A 21,161-nucleotide genomic window follows, 5' to 3' on the forward strand; every position below is an offset into this window, starting at 1 on the left:
ATAATTATAGGTTATTATAATAGGCCGACCCTATACCATTCCTTTGGTGTTTCTCTCAGTGCACTGCACAGGCTACGTAGTGGAATACTTGAGGAACAAGCACTGCAGGTCCTGGGTTCTCAGTGGCCTTGTGAGCCTGGATAAGTCCCTTTGCTCACTGAGAATTGCCCCTGCTAAAGACATTGCAGGTCTGGGCAACCCCCGACCCCTCCAAAACAATCTTCCTTTAGACTGCGGCCAAGTAAAGGAGGCCTCGAAATCCAAACGATGGTTCTCTTTCCAAGGGAGCCAGAGCCAGAACAAGCAGATGTGCCCACGGATCACTGTGCACAGAAACAATAAAGCTGGAAGGAACAGCACAGAAACGGTGAGATCTGCTTTCAGCCAGAAGCAGAGGGCAGGGATGAGTTAAGCAGGGAGAGAACAGTGGGTGGGTGTGAAGGAATACGAAGACATTTTTGAAGCACTTGCTGTGCTCAAAGCCTGGCAAAGCAGTGGGCAGGGGTATAACGAAAAGAGTGGTGGTGAGGGGCGCTCCCACGGCTCAGGATCTGTGTGAAGGAATTGTTCTCTTACGCCTTGAACCAGACTTTCGATCATCACTGTGACTGATACTCTGATGGAAGTGCCAAGAACATTAAGAGCAGGTAGATTCAAACCTATAAAAATAAGCTTGAGCTAAGGAGGAACAAAACACACTAACACTGCCATAGGAGACCTTTCATAAACTTGTAGCAGCTAGTGTGAGTGGTAGCAGGTGGGCATTAGCGCAGTGGCTCACACACAGTAGGTGCTTCATAAATGCTTGTTAATGGGACATCTCTGAATGCTGCCTTGATATTCATGAAATATGAAGAGAACCCCCCAAAGCATCTGGCAGTTGGGTGGGTTCTCTGTGAGGAGTCTTTGGAAAGATGATCGTATCCATAAGAATCCCATACAGCGAGAAGGTGTGGCTGGGGTGCAGTTTGTACTGGCATAGGGGGTGTCCACATAGATAAGATTGTAATTTATCAGTGCGTTATGCAGTTGTTGTTGTGCAGTCAGGTGTCCAGCTCTTCTTTAGGGGCAGCTAGGTGGCACAGTGGATGGAGCATCAGCCCTGGAGTCAGGAGGACCCGAGTTCAAATTCAGCCTCAGACACATAACACTTAACCCCGATTGCCTTTTATCATTGCTCTAGCAGGTGTAAATAAGTCTTACCTTCTGAAAACCTGAGCATGTGAAAGAAACGCTTAAGAACTCCAAAATGAATCTGCATCTTTTTTTTCCCTATGAGTAGTTTGAGACTCGTTTTTTGTTTTGTTAAACTGTGATTTCATTCATTGTAGAGACTTCAGCTAATGCAGATAGGCAGCTGTTCTGTAACTTGTATCTTCTGGTTACCTTGGACACTGAGAGGTTAAGTGAGAGCCCAGGGGCACACAGTTAGTGTGCACCCTGGGGTAAGAATTAAACCCAGCTCTTCCAGACTCTGAAACATGCTCTCAATTCACTTTGGCAAACTATTTAATTGGTACTAGAATATTTTATTTATGTAAAAGCAAATAAATATATTGTAAAGTCCATAATTTGTTAGGTGCATGTCTACACCAGGACAAAAGACTTTTCTTTTGTCTTATTTCTCATTTGGCTTTCTACCAATAATAAAAATAATATTAATAATTATTATTATTATTATTTCTGTTGTTGTCATCATCATTATTATTACTATTATTATGAGGCAGTTGGGGTTAAGTGACTTGCCCAGGGTCACACAGCTAGTAAGTGGCTGAAGTCAGATTTGAACTCAGGTCCTCCTGACTCCTGGACTGGTGGTGCTCCATCCACTGCATCACCTAGTTGCCCCTAAATTTATTTTTTTAAAGAAAAGAAGAAAGTTTTGTGATTTGGAAGTAGTTCAGTTATTTTTCTGAACTCTCTATACACTTGACAGTGAGCATAGGTAACCTTAAAATGGATCACTGAGGGCAGTAGAATTTTTAAAAAATAGGTTAGGTATTAATCTTTCCAGGCCCAGTTTAGTTGTAGTCCTGCTTAGAAAGAGGGGAAGGAATAATGACCCTTAGCTGTTCCTTCCAGCTTTATTGTTCTGTGATAAGAAAATAACAGACTTTCAGTGGTGCATAGAAAGCTGTAATTCCATCAACTAGTTCTGGTGACATTGCAAACCCAAGTGAAGCTTGAGTGGTTTATCAGTGTCACTAAAAGCCAGAGATGAAATTACACCCTTATAAATATGTAGAACTGTTACAATTCCAATGACAGAAATCTGTATGTGAGGCTGAAATTTGTACGCACCAAAGAATAGCTTTTTGGTAAATAACTTACCTCATTTCCCCCCAAACAATTATTGAATGAAGTTACATCAGTTTAACTTGTACGGCTTCACCAGGTCTCTTGCTGCTCCAGCAGCTTTAACTTTCATCCATAGGATTTCAAGCCTTATATCTGTGTAGGGTTTTGCAGTTTTCAGAGGAGGCATGTAAAGTAGCCCTCCCAGTAGCCCTCACTGCTGAGCTAATAGGCCAGTAGCATTTATCCTGTAGTTAAAATAAGGAAGTGAAAGTGAACAGGCTTGGCAGCATTCACAGGCAGTCAGGAGCACAGAGCCCGCCAGACCTTGGAGCCAGCACGTGCTCGCTTTCCTTTAAGTTTTATGTAAAGCAGGAATTCTTCACCATTTTTGTGTCCTGGATCCCTTTTGCATTCTAGGAAAGTCTGTGGACCCCTTCTTAGAATAACATTTTTAAAATAATTCATACTTGAAGGAAATGCTAAATGTTGGTTAGACGTTACTGAAAATAACTGTGATTTTTTTTTTTCCCATCTAACTTCACAGACTCCTTAAAATCTAATATGTCCATGGACCCCTTCAGATTCATGGACGCCATGTTAGAAACCCATGACTTTGTTATTTTTATAAGTGTTGCTGGAATTAATATGACTTGTCAAAGGCTTTACCTAGCATTTTATTAATCAAAATGAGTTTTATCTTGAAGTCAATAATTTATTAATTTCTCAATGAAAATGATTTTCTTTGTGTCAATGAAATGAACAGATTCAAAACTTATTGAATACTGCCAACAGTCAAAGATTTAAGTTTGTCATTGTTTACTCAAGAGAATCTGTGAAATCTGTTCTAGGTGATAATTCCAATGGATCCCCAAAGCCTTATAAGAGAAAGGATTTATTAGGCCTTATACTTATAGTGTGTGTAATGATTTCTGTGGATCTCTGAGCATTGCCTTTGCATTATGTGCCCAAGTGAGGCTATTTATCTTAGACAATTAAGTGTTTTACATGGCACATCACAGTACAGTCATAGTATATTTCACTGTTCTAATCAGTCAGTATCCTGCACTTTCTGGAGCTAGGAAGCTTGCAAGGCCCTAAGGATGCAAAGAGGAGGAAGGCAGCAGCAATGCCTTCTTGCAAAGAGCTTGCCTTTTAACTGGGAAGAAGCAAGGATGGGTGTATGTGCATAAAGCACACAGATATGTAGATACGGAGAACAAAGAGTAAATACAATGCACAGCACTTAAATGCCAGGTCAATGGAGAGGGAAAGCAAGGCAGCTGAGGAGTCAGGGATGCTGTTTAAACAGCAGTGAATTCTAGTACAGCTGGGACAGTGTGTCATAATGGCTAGAATTAACAGTATGTTACAGTAGTTTTTGTAATCGTCCTGTCCTCATATGCTCAATATAACTCACTTCATATACATGAATTTTAGATTGTAACAGTAAATTTGACTGGTGAATATGAGCCCTGAGAATTTTAAATTACTTCTCATCATCACATAAAGTGCAAAAAGAGTGGAATTTTTTCTTTTAAGATACTTCTAGTTTTGTTTTTTGTTTTTTTACCAAAACTGTATTTGGAAAATCACTTCATTAAGGAAAAACATTATATGGGGAGCAATTAAAATAGAGAATTAAGTGCTTCAGTTTAGAGGATTATTTTTATCACAATCCTTAATCTGAAGCTGAAACTTTTTTTTGTCCCAAAATCTATACAGGGAAATGCATTTCTAATTTGTACTTGAGTCAGTTCATCAAATGAAAGGCATCCTTAATAGGTAAATTTGGAGATCCAATCCTTTAATTCTCCAATATTGCAATTTTAGAAAAACAGGCAAAAATATAAAAAACTAAGTAGGCTTTAGGGGAAAAAAAACACCAAACATTAGAGTTCTTAGCTATTTTATTATGATAAGAACATTTTATTGACTAGTAGGTTTATTAGGGATCCTCTAGACTTAGTGTGGCGTCATTTAGAGACTTAATAGCGAGACTAGCAAGAGCTCACCAGAGTGTCTCTAGGTAGCACATGCCTTGGCGCCAATTAACATTGATAACCTACTTTGTATTGGACATAAATTAATTTGAAAGGTCCAAACTGTCTCCACTCACGAGTCTCTCTTGACCAAGTAGATCAACTTTACTTCCTTCCTGTGAATCACTAAGTTGTTCGAAGAGCACCAGTGACTATTCCAGAACCATTATTACAAGACTGCAGATGTAAGGTCCTTTCAGGGTGAGAGGTTTCTTTTGTCATGTCATCATGTTGCATAGGCTATGACATAAAAGCTATTTAAAAGTTACATTTCTAATTTTCGCTGTAGGGGTATAACCCACAGCAATAAAAACTGCTCCTGTGTCAAGGGACTTGGGTTTGGGAGAAGGCACCACCACCACCATAACTATTATTATTTGGCGTGCAGGAACGTGGCACAGAATGTATTTCTGTAACTTTACTGACTATTCTTCCACCTTCAAACGCAACCATGGAAAATTATATCAAGACAATATCCCCGTTTATTTAAGGGGCTGTTATGATATATGTTTAGTTATAATAGCATGGCACGTGAAGTCGTTTTAAAGACATTTTCCTTACCACTGCAACTTTTTCCTGCTTTCTGAATTTAGAACGGATTTAAGACAGAGAAGTATATATGTGTTTCATTGCTTTCTCCCTCTCAGAATAAAGAAGAAGTAATGGCAGTACGTCTCCGTGAAGCAGACAGCATTGCTGCTGTGGCTGAACTGCGGCAACATATCGCAGAACTGGAGATCCAGGTACCAAGTGGGAGAGAGCAGCGGCTTTTCAGTGTAATGGGGTGGGTGGAGGTGGGGGAAATTTGTTTTTTCTCCTGTGTTCTTGAACCTTTCCTACGCTTATCTTGATGCGTATCCCATAGTAGGCCACTAGCAGTGCTGTTATCCTAGCCTTCCTATGTGGAAAACTCAAGACAGCTAACAAAGTTGTGCAGCTGAAAAAGATGTATAGTGCGTGGTGCTGCAGCCGCCACTCTTGGCTCTTTTGACAGCCAATGCTCGACAATAGACTTCTTTCTTACTATAAAGCAGGGCTAGATTTAAAGTTCCTCATCTGGGAAAAGTATTGTTTGTTACCTGATAGCTTATATATTTTCTGACTGTTTTATCCAAAGGCAAGCTAGGCAGCATAGAGCCCTGGGCCTGGAGTCAGGAAACTCTACTTTCAAACCTTGCATTACTAGCTGTGTGACCCTGGGCAAATCACTTAATCTCTGTCTGCCTCAGTTTCCTTATCTGTAAAGTTGGGATAATAATAGCACCCACCTCTCAGGGTTATTGTGAGGATCAGATGAGAAAATATTTGTAAAGCACTTAGGACAGAGCCTGACATATGGTAGGTACTAAATAAATGGTTATTCCCTTTCCTAAGGAAAGAATTTCCTTCCCCTTTTCTGTCTGGTGCTCCTGTGATCCATATCTTAGAATCATTACAGAGAAACCCCCCCCACAGAACTATTGTATGCTAAGCCTTGTGTCTTATGGTTCTCTGCCTAACCCGTCTACTTTTCCCACGAAGTAAGACGAGCACATGTTGTTTGACTTCCTATTTACAAAAGGTTGTATGTTTGTTCTTCTCTCTCTCTTTTTCTAGTCTGAGCAAAGTGTAATGTATCAGCCATTTCTACTTAGTATAAAACTCTCCAGCCACCCCCAAACCTCCTTTTATTTTATTTTAATTTTCTTGGCAGGCCCAAACCTCCTTTTATCCTTAAATCAAATCTCAAAATCATTTCCTTTGTAAAAATGAATCCTTGAAATAAATTCTTTACTTCAAAATTCAGTCAGCTTTTATTGCTCAATTGACACATTATTTCCTTATCTTTAATCTAGGTTATATATGAAACTAAGATCCTTTTATGGTTTGAAAAGATTTCACAGTATAATTTTTATTCAGAATACTTTTCACAAAGCATCACATTTGATGTAGCATCAGTAACATCAGACTTGAACTGACTGAATGATAACTATTTCTTTCCATCATTCTTATGAAATGATTTTCTTTAATTGTCACTATTGTCCTTAAATAGTAGAAAAATTGGCTATGAATTTAAGACATCCTTTCATACTTTTCTTTATATGTCCTACCAATAGAAAAATAAAATAGGAGTTTCTAGTGAAAAGCCTTCTGTGATTGTGATATAATCATTGAGATGCTGCTGACTTTGGTAAATACTTTCTGGGGACTATCAAATGATGTAAAGTTGTTTGCAAACCTTAAAAAAAATTGGAAATTAACTATCATTATTTTATAAAGAAAGTGTAAAAAAATTTACAATATCAGTTTGCTATTATTCTATCAATACTATTACTACTGAAATGGCACAGTTAATGAATATAGGTCAAGTTTCATAATGATTGACCTTTTTGTTAGCATGCAGTAATGAACCAAGTATGAGACACGTCATTTCCTCTAGTTAATTTTCTTAGGTTTTTAACATGCTTTTCTTGGACTAAGGATGCTTTTCCACTGATAACAAAATGTTCTTTACTCTTCATCTTAGAAATATTTCAGTTTAAGTTCCACCAGGGGGAGAACTTGTCTTTGGTCAAAGATTTTTGTGTTTCTAATCTCTGTAGACTCTGCTCTTCTGATATTTAGTAAGCAAGTACACCTTGAGAAAGAGAGAAATTGCTTTATTAACCTGTATTTTCTCTACATTTAACGCTTCATTTGCAGCATACTCTTGAATGTAGCCCTTAAAATGAAGCTGACAAATAATTGGCATTTATTGGTAAACTTGTATAAATACTTGGTTTCTGTAAGTATATAGCAAAAGGGGCTGAGTCATAACAGCTATAACAGCCCAAAGTATGCTTGTTTGGAGGTAAAATGTTGGTCATTTTAGAGGCTCCTTGGTGAACTTTGAGAGTATCAGTGGGGTGGCCTTGGCATCAGAAGACCAGGGGTCCAACTCTGCCCATCTCTGCTATGTGACCTCATTCATGATATGACTTCTGGGAAGTGCTCTCCCCTCCCAGTCTCAGGTACCACCCTGCAATAGGGGTAGTGATGGTGGCAGTACTTGTTCAGAGAGGGCAAAGCACTTTGCAAGCTTTAGTATGCTATGTAAATGTGAGTTATTACTATTCCTTGTTAGATGACTCTCATATAGCCGTGTTCTGTAATATGGTGTTGCAGTTTATATTAATGTCTCATTTATTTGGTATTCCACATAAGTGGGTTTTGAAAGTGAATGCTCATTCCATTTAATAACTGAAACTACTTCTTTTAAAGTGCTAGTTATTTTGATGAAAATTATTCCAAAATATAGTACACACTTCTTGGCTTTCTTAAATGTATGAAAAGAACACTGAATACAGGATGTCTGTGTTTTAGTCCTGGTTTACCAGTAACTAAAATGTCCATGGAAATTCAAACATAGACCATTTACTCATTACATGATGCTTTGATGAAAGCTAGACACTCTGAAGTGATTACATTTGTGTTGTCATTAATAATAAATAAAACTTAATGTAGTTAATTAGTTGATCACTTGTTCTTTGATGTGGCACTTACCAATAAAGCATTTGTAAATTGGTTTATTAACTCACTTTAGGCCCATATTATAATTTATTTGAAGATGATTATTGTGATTGAATGTGGTGTGACAAACTGTTCAAGGACCAGAATCCAAGCATCAGAAGTGACTTGCCCGTCACAAGGCTGGTCTTAAGAATCCAGAATTTCCAAGCACCACCACCCAGATCATCAAAGTCCTGACTCAGTCTCTATTTGTTATAGAGGCAAGAGTTCTTTTGTTAAATTCTGAATTTTGCAGACACAAAAATGAACATCTCCAAATACAAAATGGAACAGAAAAAGAGGATTATATGTGAAACTTCAAATCCGTTGCATGCACTTGGCTTTTTTTAAAGTATATGATAAATTCATCATGTTATTTTCAAAGCTATCCTGCTTGTCTGTTTCCTTCTGAACTTCCTTCTGTTATCTTCTGTGCATTTAAGAAATGCTTTCTTGACTCTCTTCTTGCTTTTTGCATGTCTTCAGTACTTAACCATCTTCTAGGCACTGTGCACTCCAGATATAAACACTAGCAAACAAGACAGCCCTGGCCCTCAAGAAGCTTTAATTTTCATGAGGGGCTGCTTGAAGGAGGAGAAGGCTACTTGCAGTTATTTAAAAACTCGTCTCTTGCTCCTTCTCTTCCCTCCAGCATTATCTTTCGACTCTCCAGAAGAATTGTCCACATTGGCAGCCTCTGCTTCTTTCCCACTCACTCACTCCTTGTTCAATTGTCATATGGCTTCCAGCCCCACCATTGAACAGAATCTGCTGCTTGGTTAGATGTGATCCCCTCCCTTCAAGGCTAAATCCAGTGATTTCTTCTCAGTGCTGATCCTCTGGAGCTTTTGATATCGACAGCCACCCCCTTCACCCTAGACACTGTCAACCCTTGACTTCTGTGTCAGTGTTCTTTCCTGGTTATCCTGTTATGGGTCTCAGTGCTCCTGTGAAATCTCAACATCGCCTATGATTCATATATTGTCTGTCTACCCAGATCTCTGTTTCTAGGCCTGACTTCCTCCTGAACTCTAGTAATACATTGGGGTTTTTTGTTTTCGGTTTCACAAATTTATTAGTATTTTACTAATCACCTCAGTCATTTCACTCTCCTGTCCTGACCTTGGGCTGTCGCTTCATTTGGGACAAGAAGGATGAAGGAATAGTGATGCACTGTTAACTACTCACTGGACATATTTCTCCCTGAATGTCTTACAGACTTCTCAGATTTGACAGCTCCAAAACAGAGCTTCCTCTCTTCCTCTCAGACCTGCCATCTTCCCAGTGCCCCAGGTTTGTCACATCAGGATCCCCTTGGATTCTTCCCTCTTCCTCATTGATCCCCCCTGCCCCTGGCATTTACCAAGCTTCATTGATTTTTCCTCCTCAGTAGCTTTTCTGTCCATCTTTACTACTCTCACACAACCACCACTCTCTGTCAGCTCTCCCCTCGTCTCTGATTCTCTCTGGAGGAGTCTCAAAACTGGTCTCCCAGCTTCCTGGCTCTTCCCTCTCCAATCCATTTTCCACACAACTGTCCACGTGATGCTACTGAGGTCCAGGGTTGACCATGTCACTCCCTGATCTAGGGCAGTAGTTCACAGACATTTTGGCCCAAGGCCTCTTTACACTCCTAAAAATTCTTGAGGATCCCAAAGAGCTTTTGTTTATGTGGGTTGTAGCAATTGCTATTTACCACATAAGGAATCAAGATATCTTGGGTTTATTATGAAAATGGTTTCAACCTCAGGGTCCCTGGACCACACTTTGAGAAGCACAAGTCTGTAGGATAAACTAAGCTCCCAAGCCTGGCATTTAAGGCCCTTTTCATACCTAACTTTCCACCCTTGCTTCATGCTACTATTCCCCTTTAATAACCCTTCCTGTGCTTTAACCAGGCAAGTCCTGGCCCAGTGAGTTACCCACTGAACTGCCTAACTGCCTCCAGCTTACTATGTGAACAGCACATAGTAAGTACTATGTAAATGCTAGTTGTTAATAAATGCTGAAGTGAATAATTCATTTGAGTAATATTTTAGTATAGGGGCAGCTAGGTGGCGCAGTGGATAAAGCACCAGCCCTGGATTCAGGAGGACCTGAGTTCAAATCTGGCCTCAGACACATAACACTTACTATCTGTGTGACCCTGGGAAAGTCACTTAACCCTCATTGCCCCATAAAAAAACAAAAACAAAACAAAAAAATAAATAAAAACTTTAGTATAGATACACAAAAATACCACAGTCTGCTGTGGGGAAATACTTGCTATTTTTTTTGTTGTTTGTTTTGTTTTTTTGGGTTTTTTTTGTGAGGCAGTTGGGGTTAGGTGACTGGCCCAGGGTCACACAGCTAGTAAGTGTTAAGTGTCTGAGGTCGGATTTGAACTCAGATCCTCCTGACTCCAGGGCCGGTGCTCTATCCACTGCGCCACCTAGCTACCCCCAATACTTGCTATTTTTTTTTTTTAATTTTTTTTAGTGAGGCAATTGGGGTTAAATGACTTGCCCAGGGTCACACAGCTAGTAAGTGTTAAGTGTCTGAGGCCGGATTTGAACTCAGGTCCTCCTGACTCCAGGGCCGGTGCTCTATCCACTGCGCCATCTAGCCGCCCCAATACTTGCTATTTTTTCTAAAATTAAATCTAGTTCTTCCACATGGAAATGTAAGGTAGAGGAGACCCAGAAAAGGAAGGAAATGTATAATAGCAAACAAACGTAAGAAGTTGGGCTTGTCGTGGTTGAGGAAGTTTAGTCATTTGCCCTTCCACTTTTTCTCTGCTCTTTCATTTACAAAGCTGGGCACCTTCATTGTTCCATGAGGTTCACTACCCTATCTCCTTGTACTCCCCACCTCCAATTTCTTCTACTCTAAGATATTGACTACTGCAGCAAGCTCTCTGGAGGATCTAGCCCCAGAATCATCTCTCCACGAGTCGGGAACAGGACCCAAGCCTTGGGCCACGTGAGCATTTCTTTGAAGAATGGAAATGCCTTCCCACAAATCCTCCTCAGACAGCCTTTTCCTGACTCTTGTACACGGAGGAGACAGTTGGTGGATTCTGGCATTGAGACATACCCTTATTTTCCAGATGCTTGAGGCAGGAAGGCTGGTAGTCTGTCCCACCGAGAAGAGAGGTCTGGCCCCTCTATCTTGCAATAGGAGCCTCTCTCCCAGGTACCTTCCATGGGCCACGTGGTAGGGGCAGCCACTGTGTCTGTAACAGTAAGAGCATTGTTACAAGAGCACCCTAGGGTTAGGGAAGTCAGATTTCTTTAGCAGAGAGAATGAACCCTGGATTCAGACAGATGAAGTGGCTAATTCACCAAGCTCTTCTCTTTGGTCAATTTCTAAGAAGCCAGCTTCTTTCCTCATCTTTGCCTGTCGCACTGTTGAGTCTGCAGCTGATCTCAGTATAAGGAAGTTATGTCTTAGATTTCGTCCAAGAGGGGTTTAGTTACTAGCAAGATTTTATATTTAATCAACCTCTTCTATAAGCCTGGGCACTACAGCTATTCTGTAATCAATATTTTTAGGGACATCAGTTTAACACTTAATACCTAGGTATTTAAAAGAGGAAATAGCATCTAGCTGTCCTTAGTGAGTTCATATCACCAAACCTGAATGCACCATGACCTGGGATACAGGGAAAAAACAAAACCCAACAACTATCAAAACTGAACTATTCAACTCCTGGTTGTGATCTTTGTTGGATGTTAGGAAACAGAACAGGTGCCTTAGTACTAGAGAAGGGCAAATGCCCCAGTTTTCAAAAGAGAGGAGGGTGTTATCTGCGAACTGTAAGGTAATAAGGTTAGCGTGTGTCAGAATTCTAGAACACATCAGAGGGATGGTTTGTGAACACGTGATGATGATAAGCATATTTATTGACATCTATCTGACACATTAAAGTTTGGAAAATAATTTCTATACATAAACTCCAGGGCCTCACGACAGCCCCGTGTACTTAGGTACTACAGTGATTTATTTTCTGTATGAAAAAACTGAGGCTCAGATGGTTAAATGACTTGCCCGTATCCAGATGGCTGTTTTGTATTAGAGGCAGGTTCTTCCCTAAGTCCTGTGGGTTTTTATTGACAGCCTTCTGTCCACTGTACTCTGTTGCGACTTTGATCACAAAAGGCCAGCATGAGTTCCTCAAGGACAACTCATGCCACAATAATACCATTTTCTTTTCTTTCTTTCTTTCTTTTTTTTTTTTGCGGGGCAATGAGGGTTAAGTGACTTGCCCAGGGTCACACAGCTAGTGTCAAGTGTCTGAGACCGGATTTGAACTGAGGTCCTCCTGAATTCAGGGCCGGTGCTTTATCTGCTGTGCCACCTAGCTGCCCCCCATTTTCTTTTTTGACAAGATAATGTTAACTGGTAGACAGAAATGCTAGAGATGTAATTAGCTTGAATTTCAACAAAACATTTAACAAAGTTTCTTGTTTTGTGCTTTGGATAAGGTAGAAAGATTTGGGCTATGTGATAAGCCATTTGGGTGAAATAAATGGACCTAAAGCATAATCATCAATGGATTTCTATCAGCTTGGAGGGAAGTCTCCTTTGGAATGTTCCAGGGATCTGGCTTTGGCCTATACTGTTCAGTATTTTTATCAATGACTTGGATAAAGACATAAGTGGCATTTTGTCAAATTTGTAGATAACTAAAATTGTGTGGGACAGGTAAGTTGAATGACAGAACCCGGATCAAAAAGATCTCAGAAGGCTGGAACAAGGCCTACTGGAAAAAGTTGAAATTTAATAGAGATAAGTATGACATTCTATGCTTGGGTGACAGCAGTTAACTTCCCCAGAGCAGTGAAGGTAAAACCTGGATAGGCAGCCGTTTCTCTGAAAAAGATCTCATCGTTTTAGTCGATTGCAAACTCAGTATGACTTAACATTGTGAAATAGCAGCCCCCAAAGCCACAAGGCTTTCCTAGGCTACATTGCCTTCAGAACAAGGGAAGTACACAGACTCTGGTCAGACTACATTTTGAGCACTGTTTAGTCTCAGATACCAAGGTCTAGGAAAGACACAGATAAGCTCGAGTGTTCCCAAAAGAGGGTGACCCGTTTGGTTAGACAGGTGCTCGTCAAGCTTCAGCGAAGGGGGAGAGGAGATATCCCTGGGTTCAAGTATTTGAAAAACTGTCACTAGGAAGGGCTTAACCAATTTCTGAAGGCAGAATCAGGAGAAATGGGCTGAGCTTGCTAAGAGGCGATTATGGAAGGAAAAACTAGCTATCCCAAAACGAGGAGGGTTCTCCTCATGAAGGAATGTGGTTTTCCTGCACTGAGGTCTCCAGAATCCTGGAAAGCAGAAGGCCTTGTTGGCAAGGCTGCCAGAGAGTCTGACTCAGACGCCGGCGGGGCTGGATGGCCTCTGAGGTCCCTTCTGGCTCCTAGGTGCCTCATCTTTAAATTCAGCTTAAATCAGAAAATCATCTCTCCGACTTCTGGCAGTTGAATTGGTAGGGAAATAGTCAACAGGGAACTGGTCTGCTTTCTTTTGGTGAAGTTCAGGGTGTTTGACTTGTTATTTATCCTCACAGTTTTACATCAGTTTTACCAGCTGGTCAGTTACATAGCTGGGAACCGAACCTCATCTAGAATGGTTTTTTTACAAAAAGAAAAGTTAAAAAGTGTGCCGAGGTTTCTGACTCACAATAACAAAGCTAATGATATCTACAACTCTTCATACAAGATAGTTGTTGCTTAGTTCCAGACATTGGGGAACTCTGAATTAAGGAAAATGTGCACACTCAAAATCTACTTTTTGTTCCTACCCTCCTTTGCCCAGGAGGTGACCTCTAGAAATGCAAAGATGGGCGGTATTCCCAACCGCTTTGGGTTTAAGTAACAAATACTGTTCTCACATAGAACGAGAGAGCTAGCTTTAAATCAGTGTACCAGATCACTGTAGGCTTGATGAAGGAAAGGAAGTGATAAAACTTTTGCCACTTAATTTATTACAATGAAGGGATGATGTAAAATAGCTGATATTGGCATGAAGTTAGCATTAAACATAGAATTCTAAGTTGTGCCCATTTATATGCCCTTAGTTGCCTGGACTTCTTTGCAAATTATTTTAGAACTGGAGTGGTTTGTGTTTGTTTTTTGGGTTGTTGGGTTTTGGTTTTTTTTTTTATCAGTTGCATTAACCAAGGAACATTTGTTCTTTAAAGACTGGCTTTAGGGACAGCTAGGTGGCACAGTGGATAGAGCACTAGCCCTGGAGGACCAGAGTTCAAATCCAGTCTCAGACACTTGACACTTATTAGTTGTGTGACCCTGGGCAAGTCACTTAACCACAACTGCCTCAACCCCCGCCCCCCCCCCAAAAAAAAAAGACTAGCTTTAAAATGCATCGATTTTAGGACTTCTTTTTAGAGCTATTTCTTCATGCATTAAGAGGTATTTTCATATCTTTCATTTTTCATGGAACCACAGAATCTCAGGGTCAGATGGGATTTCATAGGCCATCTAATCCAAAGCACAGCTGAGTAAGATTATCCTTTACTGCATGCCTGACAGTCATCATTCAGCTTTTTGCTCTAAGTCTCCTACTAAGGGGGAATCGCCTACTTCCTGGGAGCCCCTTTCATTTTTGGATAGCTCCAGCTGTTAGGGAGGCCATTTTTTCTACCCAGCCTACATTGGCTGCTTCTGCTTCTATTTGTTGTTGTTGTTGTTGTAACATCCATTGCTCCAAGTTCTGTACTGTGGGACCAAGCAGGCAGGAGAAATCTAATGCCTCTTCCATAGGACACCTTAAATATCTGAAGCCAGCTATCTTATCCCCTCTAAGATTCTACATTTATCCCTCATAAAATTTAATTTGATTATATCCAGCCTGTCAAGATCTTTTTGGATTCTAACCTGGTCACCCATCACCTTAACTGCTCTATGTAGCCTTGTGTTATCTGCGTGTTGGAGAGGGACACGATCCATTTCTTTTTTTTTTTTTTTTTTTTTGCAGGGCAGTGAGGGTTAAGTGACTTGCCCAAGGTCACACAGCTAGTAAGCGTCAAGCATCTGAGGCTGGATTTGAACTCAGGTCCTCCTGAATCCAGGGCCTATGTTTTCTCTACCTAGCTGCCCCCAATCAATTCTTTTTTTCGAGCTCCTGATAAAAGTGACCTTCCCCTCAGACCATTTCACAAATGCTTCAAATGCTTTCAGATGGGAAAAGTAAAATTAGTTCACTTGACATTCTTAGCTTACTTTGCACCAGAAACTTCAAATGTGCTAGATGTCACATGGAGTACTTCATTCTGATTGTCACCTCATTAAGCAGAGGTTCGTTCAAGCTGTCAAAGAATTTGTCTTATATTCTGCGTGTGTGTGTGTGTGTGTGTGTGTGTGTGTGTGTGTGTGTGTGTGTGTGTAAAAGCTTCCTGTGGCTCCAGACTGTGCCTTGGGTGTATTCATGACAGTGTGTAGCCAATTAATATCTGTGCTCAGGATTTCCAGAGGATTTTCACATGCCTTTCTTCATTTGATATTCACAGCAACTCTGTGAAATAATTGAAGTAGCTATTGATCCCATTTTACAGATGAGAAAACTGACTCTCAGAGCTGTCAAGGCTTCCCTCAGGTCTTCTGACCCTGAGTACAGTGCTCATTCCTCTGTCCCACTGCCTCTCCAGATGGTAGTTCTTTGGTTCTCTTAGAATGATGCTTTTATAAAGGAGAAATATGAGATTCACATGACTTCAATTATGGATTTTTTCCTTGTTTATTAAAATTATTTTTTTAATTGAAAATAGTTCATTTTCAATTCAAGGATCAGTTGAAGAAATGCTGTTGTAGCAGGAACTTTACTATCTATAGAAATATGCTACAGAAATTTTTGTTTGTTTGTTTAACATGTTGTTTATGATGAAGACCCATAACAATTTTTATCATTACCTGACCTCAACCATCACTAGTAGTCATCTTTATAGGAAGTTAGTGATAGAAAAAGGAAGTATAAGTTATATTTATTCTATATTATACTTATGCTATCCACTCCGAGTGAGGGTAATTACTTTTGATCAGTTGAAGTCTTATGCAATTAAAACAAGCATCTCTGATAAATAGTTTGGATACATGATAAATTCATATGTCTAAAGTTTGTTGTGGTCAGGGGAAAAGAGAACCTTGTATTTTCTAAAATATTTATAGCTACTCTCTTTGTGGTGACAATGAACTGGAAATCAAGAGGATGTCTATCAGTTAGGGAAATGGCTGAACAAGTTGTGGTGTGTGATTGTGATGAAATACTACTGCTCTGTAAGAAATGATGAGCTGGTTCAGTTTGGAAAACCCTGGAAAGACTTGCATGAAATAATGAAAAGTGAAGTTGAGCAGAGCCAAGAGAACGTTGTATACAGTAACAGCAATATTGTTCAAAGAATAACTGTAAACAACCAAGTTATTCTGAGTACTACACTCAAATCAGCTGTTAAGAACCTGTGAAGGAAGACCTCTAGAGAAAGAAGTGATAAATACAAGCATGCATAATTGGGTTTTACATATATTTCTAAATCTGTCAAATGGTGGCCTTCTCTCGTACAGGGAAGGGAGGGAGGAATATGGTTGTAAACTTAAAATGTAATAAAAAGAATTCCATTTCTTTAAAAAGCTTTCTGTGGGGGGGGCAGCTAGGTGGCGCAGTGGATAAAGCACTGGCCCTGGATTCAGGAGTACCTGAGTTCAAATCCGGCCTCAGACACTTGATACTTACTAGCTGTGTGACCTTGGGCAAGTCACTTAACCCCCATTGCCCCGAGCAAAAAAAAAAAAAAGCTTTCTGTGCCTCTTAGGAATAGGCGATTAATTGTAAAATTAGTTCTAAGTAGTATAAGTTTAATAACCTTTTTAGAATAACAGCATTGAATTTTATGCACAAATTTTGTCTATTTGCTTAATTGTCAGGAGTTAGTGGAGATATATTGATTTTAAGCATTTGACAAAAGACCAGTCAGCTGCTGTATAGCCTTTGACAGGAAAGTTTTTTGTAGCTGTAGGATTTCTAAGTTATGGAAGTGATTGAAAAACCACAATTATGAATTATTCCAAGAAAATATCATCATTAAGTTTATGGGAACTTAAACTTAAGGAAAAAATTTAGTGTGGCAGGTAACTGTGCTGAGCACTGCTGATATAAAGGTAGGCAACATTTAATTCTTCTTCCTTACTCCCATTCTTCAGATTTGGTCTTCAGTTCACTCAAAAAATTCCTTTTCATGACCCTGTTTGTCTCTTCTGATTACTGAAATCATTTAGCCTTTGTCTCCATATTTTTAAATTACAGGAAACTTTTTACTCTTATCATCAGTGGTGCATGATACGTGTATGATGTGTTTTTGGAAGTTTAAAATGAGTCACCATGAAGTCGCTGAAAGGCCACCACTTACCACATTTACAGTTCTGAATAAACTTGTTTAATTTTTTTTAACGCAAAGCATGTATCTTTACCACATTGACTGAAGTGTTACCAAAAAAAATAGCGGCTGTGAGGTAGCTGACTGGTTACAAAGCAGAACCAAATCAGTAAAAACTTACTAAGAAAGGCTTAGCGGTTGCTATTGATGTTTCAGTAATGTCGCAGAGCTTAATCAGAGTGACTAACTGACCCAGCTTCACAGATTGACTTAAATCATTTGCTTTTCTGATACTAGTCACATAGATTTCAAATACAACTGACTCAAATCTTTTTCTAATATATGTATTTGAAATATCATTCAAATGACACTAAAAATTGTGACCGTACCATAACCTGTGACTAAGCACAGTTTCATGATATAACATTAAAAAAACAACCCACTACTTAATGTTTAAAATCCTCAGAGTCATATGTTCAAAGTCCACGTTTAACCTTTTTTTAGAATGAAAGACTTGTAGATAACTTTTTTGCATACTCTATTTTCTCCATGTTTCTTAAATTATATTTTTGCAGATGGAGGATTAAATAAATACACTTTAAGACATATAACCTTTCTAATTGTATTCGAGGCCAAACACCTTGCACAGTGTCATGACCCTTCTGATACCGCAAACTTTCTGTAATACGGCTCCCCAAAAAAAACCCACATCCTATGTATAACCTTAGATTTATTTTGAAACCTACATGAAGAGAACAGAGAGATTACTAATTGTTTCTGTTATTTCCTTTAAGGGTATGGGGGCTAATTTATGACCTGAGTTTCTCAAATTTGCCAGATTGATGTATAACAAACTTACCTATATAAGTTTGGTCTAAATATGTGGCCCCAAATCCTGGCCTTGGGCTGAGGCAGAATTTCTAGATGGAGCATTTGTTGAGCCCTTACTGTGCCCCAGGCACGAATACAGGAAAAGCTAGTCTGTCTCTTCCCCTGAGAATCTAATGGGTGGAGAACAATGGGAAGGAGAGCTGGGGATTAGAGGGGCATGGTGTGGAAGTGGTGGCTCAGAAGGCCTGCTTTCACCCACATAAAGTAGGAGCCCAGGGGCAGAGTCCAAGGAGGAGATTAGGATGATATAGCCAGAGTGCAGGCAGGGTGGCCTGGAAACGATAGGATAATAAACAAGATTCTAAGTATTTTTGTTTGAAAATTAACCATAATCATAACTGCTAACATAGAGAGCGCTTTAAGGTTTGCCAAACACTTTACAAATATCACTTCACAACATCTCTGGGAGATGAGTGTTAGTTACTCTCATCCCCATTATACAATTGAGGAAACTGTGGCAGACAGCAGTGAAGTGACTTGCCCAGGGTCACACAGTTAACAAGTATCTGAGACCAGATTTGAACTTGGGTCTTCCTTACTTCTGGGAGCTGGCTCTGCCCTTTGCTGCTAATGTTCTGACAGGCCAGGGATCTGGCTTCAGGATTCCTGGAGGTGGTGTTGGCTTGTGACCAACCCTTCTCTTTCCATCGTTATTTCTAGTACCTATTGGCTACCCTACTGGCGACTAGAACTCATGCTGGCTTCCTCAGGGCTGTCCCTTTCCCAGCCTCTGAAAGTTTCCAGCCATCCTTTGGGCCACTTCTGTACTAGGGGAGGGCCTTCTGTTTCTCTGAATTTCTAGACCATTGCTCTTTCTAGGGTCCTTTTCATGTATTTGATAAGAGGATCGAAGGAGCTTCATTTCCTACAGTTTTTTCTTTGTACAGCTTTGAGTAAATGTAAATCCAAGCAGGAATAGAAACTAATTGGCTTTGTTGGAAATGTTTCTGTAGCTCCTACTCTTCCTTACTCACATAAGCACTCTTAAAATATAGAATGGATGATTTCTGTTCATTTTAGCCTGTTGCCTATTTAGTTCTCAAGACCATAATGGGAAAAAGTATTGATATCCTGTCATCTCTGAGAAGCACAGTTCAGTTATGCAGATTTCGTTGTATAGTCTGAAATGAAAATTTCCATCTGCAAACTGTCATTTAGTGCTTTGCCTATTAAACAAACACTTTTCACTTGGATGTCTGTTAAGAACTTAAAACGGCATTCCATCTTCTCCCTTTTTTTGTCCCTTGGTTGGTTTGAGACTCTAGTTCAGAGTTTGGACTTCGAGGATCTGTAATGGGGGAGGAGATTGTCCATGGACTTAAATGAGAGAAAAAAAATCTTTATTTTAATATAATCATTTATCCTGTGTATTTAATTTTGTACATTTAAACAAATTCTGAGAAGGGCTCCATAAGCTTCACCAGACTGCTCAAGAGGTTCATGACACTAAAAGGTCCTGCTTCAGATCTGGAAAAGAATTACAAGGATATTGCAAAGATTTCATATTACAAAGATATTATAGATACTCTTTGTTTGTGTGTGTGTGTGTGTGTGTGTGTGTTGCTGGTTGTAGCCCTCCGATCTAGCCACAGGAAGGGCACTTCCTTAGACAGGAAGAAAGCAGATTTTAACATGTAAGTAGTGTTTCAGCCACAGGTTTCCCAGTAATACTCTAAGGCGATCACACTGTTTGCTTAAGAACCTACTAAAAAATACAGCTGAGAGTACAATTTAAATGAAGTGTTTTCAGAACTGTAAGGAACTTCCAGAACTCGCTATCATCTAGTCATTCATAGTTTTTACATGGAATAGAGTTGGTTTGTACTTTTTTTTTCTTTAAGAATTTGATGTCCATAAAAAAATCCCCTGGCCTTGAATTTCTAAACTTGGTTAGTTTAGTCTGGTTTTCTATTTAAAACTCAGTGCAATTACAACAGAAAGAAAGAGTTTTTAATAAAAAATTTTGTCCATATAGGGCCTTTTCCTTTTTTCTTTGATCTCTTTGGAATACAAACCTGAGTCAAGCTCTTTGGGTAGAATTCCAAATTGTTCTCCAGAACAGTTAGACCAGTTCATTACTCCATCAACATTAGTGTCCCTATTTTCTCACATCCCCTCCAGCATTTGTCGTTTTCCTTCTCTGTCATGTCTGCATTTTCCCTTGTTAATTTCTTGAAATATGGTATCTAGACCCTTTTTTTGATCATAGCTTTCAGGTAGTCCAATAGTTTTTAAATTATCTCTCCTCAAATTATTTTCCAGGTCAGTCATTTTTCCTATGAGATATTTCACATTTTCTTCTATTTTTTTTTTCATTCTCTTGATTTTGTTTTATTGCTTGTTGATATGTCATGGAATCATTAGCTTCCACTCACTCAGTTCTAATTTTTAAAGAACTATTTTCTTCAGTGAGCTTTTTTTTTTCTTTTCTTTCCAGGGCAATGAGGGTTAAGTGACTTTCCCAGGGTCACACAGCTAGTAAGTTTCAGTGAAATTTTGTACCTCTTTTTCCATTTGGCCAATTCTGCTTTTACAGAGTCCCTTTTCTTTAGTGGATTTTTTCTTTGGGTGGGGGAGGGTCTTTTACCATTAGGCCAATTCTGTTTTTTAAAGTGTTATTTTCTTCATTTTTTTGTGTGCCTCTTTTACTAAGCTATTAATTCCCTTTTCATAATTTTCTTACATCATCCTCATTTCTTTTCCCGATTTTTCCTCTATCCTTCTTATCTAACTCTTCCAGGAATTCTTGTTCAGCTTGGGTCCTATAGGCAGTTTTCTTTGAGTCTTTGTTTATATTGTTTTCACTTTGTTGTCATCTTATGCTTATGTCTTGGTCTTCCCTTCCACCATGGTAGCTTTTTAATGTTCTAGTTGCTTTTGTTGTTATTGCTTGCCCATTTTTCTAGCATATTTCTTGACTGTGAACATTATGTTAAAGTTAGGCTCTGTTCATCTGGGGAGGCACTGTTCCAAGCTTTAGGCTTTTTTGTACTACTGTTTTCAGAGTTAGTTCTGGGGTCTAATGTAAATT

The 21,161-nt window shown here is 39.4% G+C and overlaps 1 protein-coding gene across 9 annotated transcripts in view; it reads left to right on the forward strand.

Annotated features, from left to right (window-relative positions):
* Positions 1 to 21,161, forward strand: part of EVI5 (ecotropic viral integration site 5) — a 251,225-nt gene that overhangs the window by 152,072 nt on the left and 77,992 nt on the right. For all 9 annotated transcript variants that reach the window (XM_044001522.1, XM_044001517.1, XM_044001521.1 and 6 more), the window contains one exon: positions 4,985 to 5,080. In XM_044001522.1, coding sequence (XP_043857457.1) covers positions 4,985 to 5,080 — 96 coding nt within the window. The remainder of the gene's footprint in view (positions 1 to 4,984; positions 5,081 to 21,161) is intronic.

Source organism: Dromiciops gliroides, chromosome 4 (genome assembly GCF_019393635.1).
Source record: "Dromiciops gliroides isolate mDroGli1 chromosome 4, mDroGli1.pri, whole genome shotgun sequence".
NCBI classification, from domain to species: Eukaryota; Metazoa; Chordata; class Mammalia; order Microbiotheria; family Microbiotheriidae; genus Dromiciops; species Dromiciops gliroides.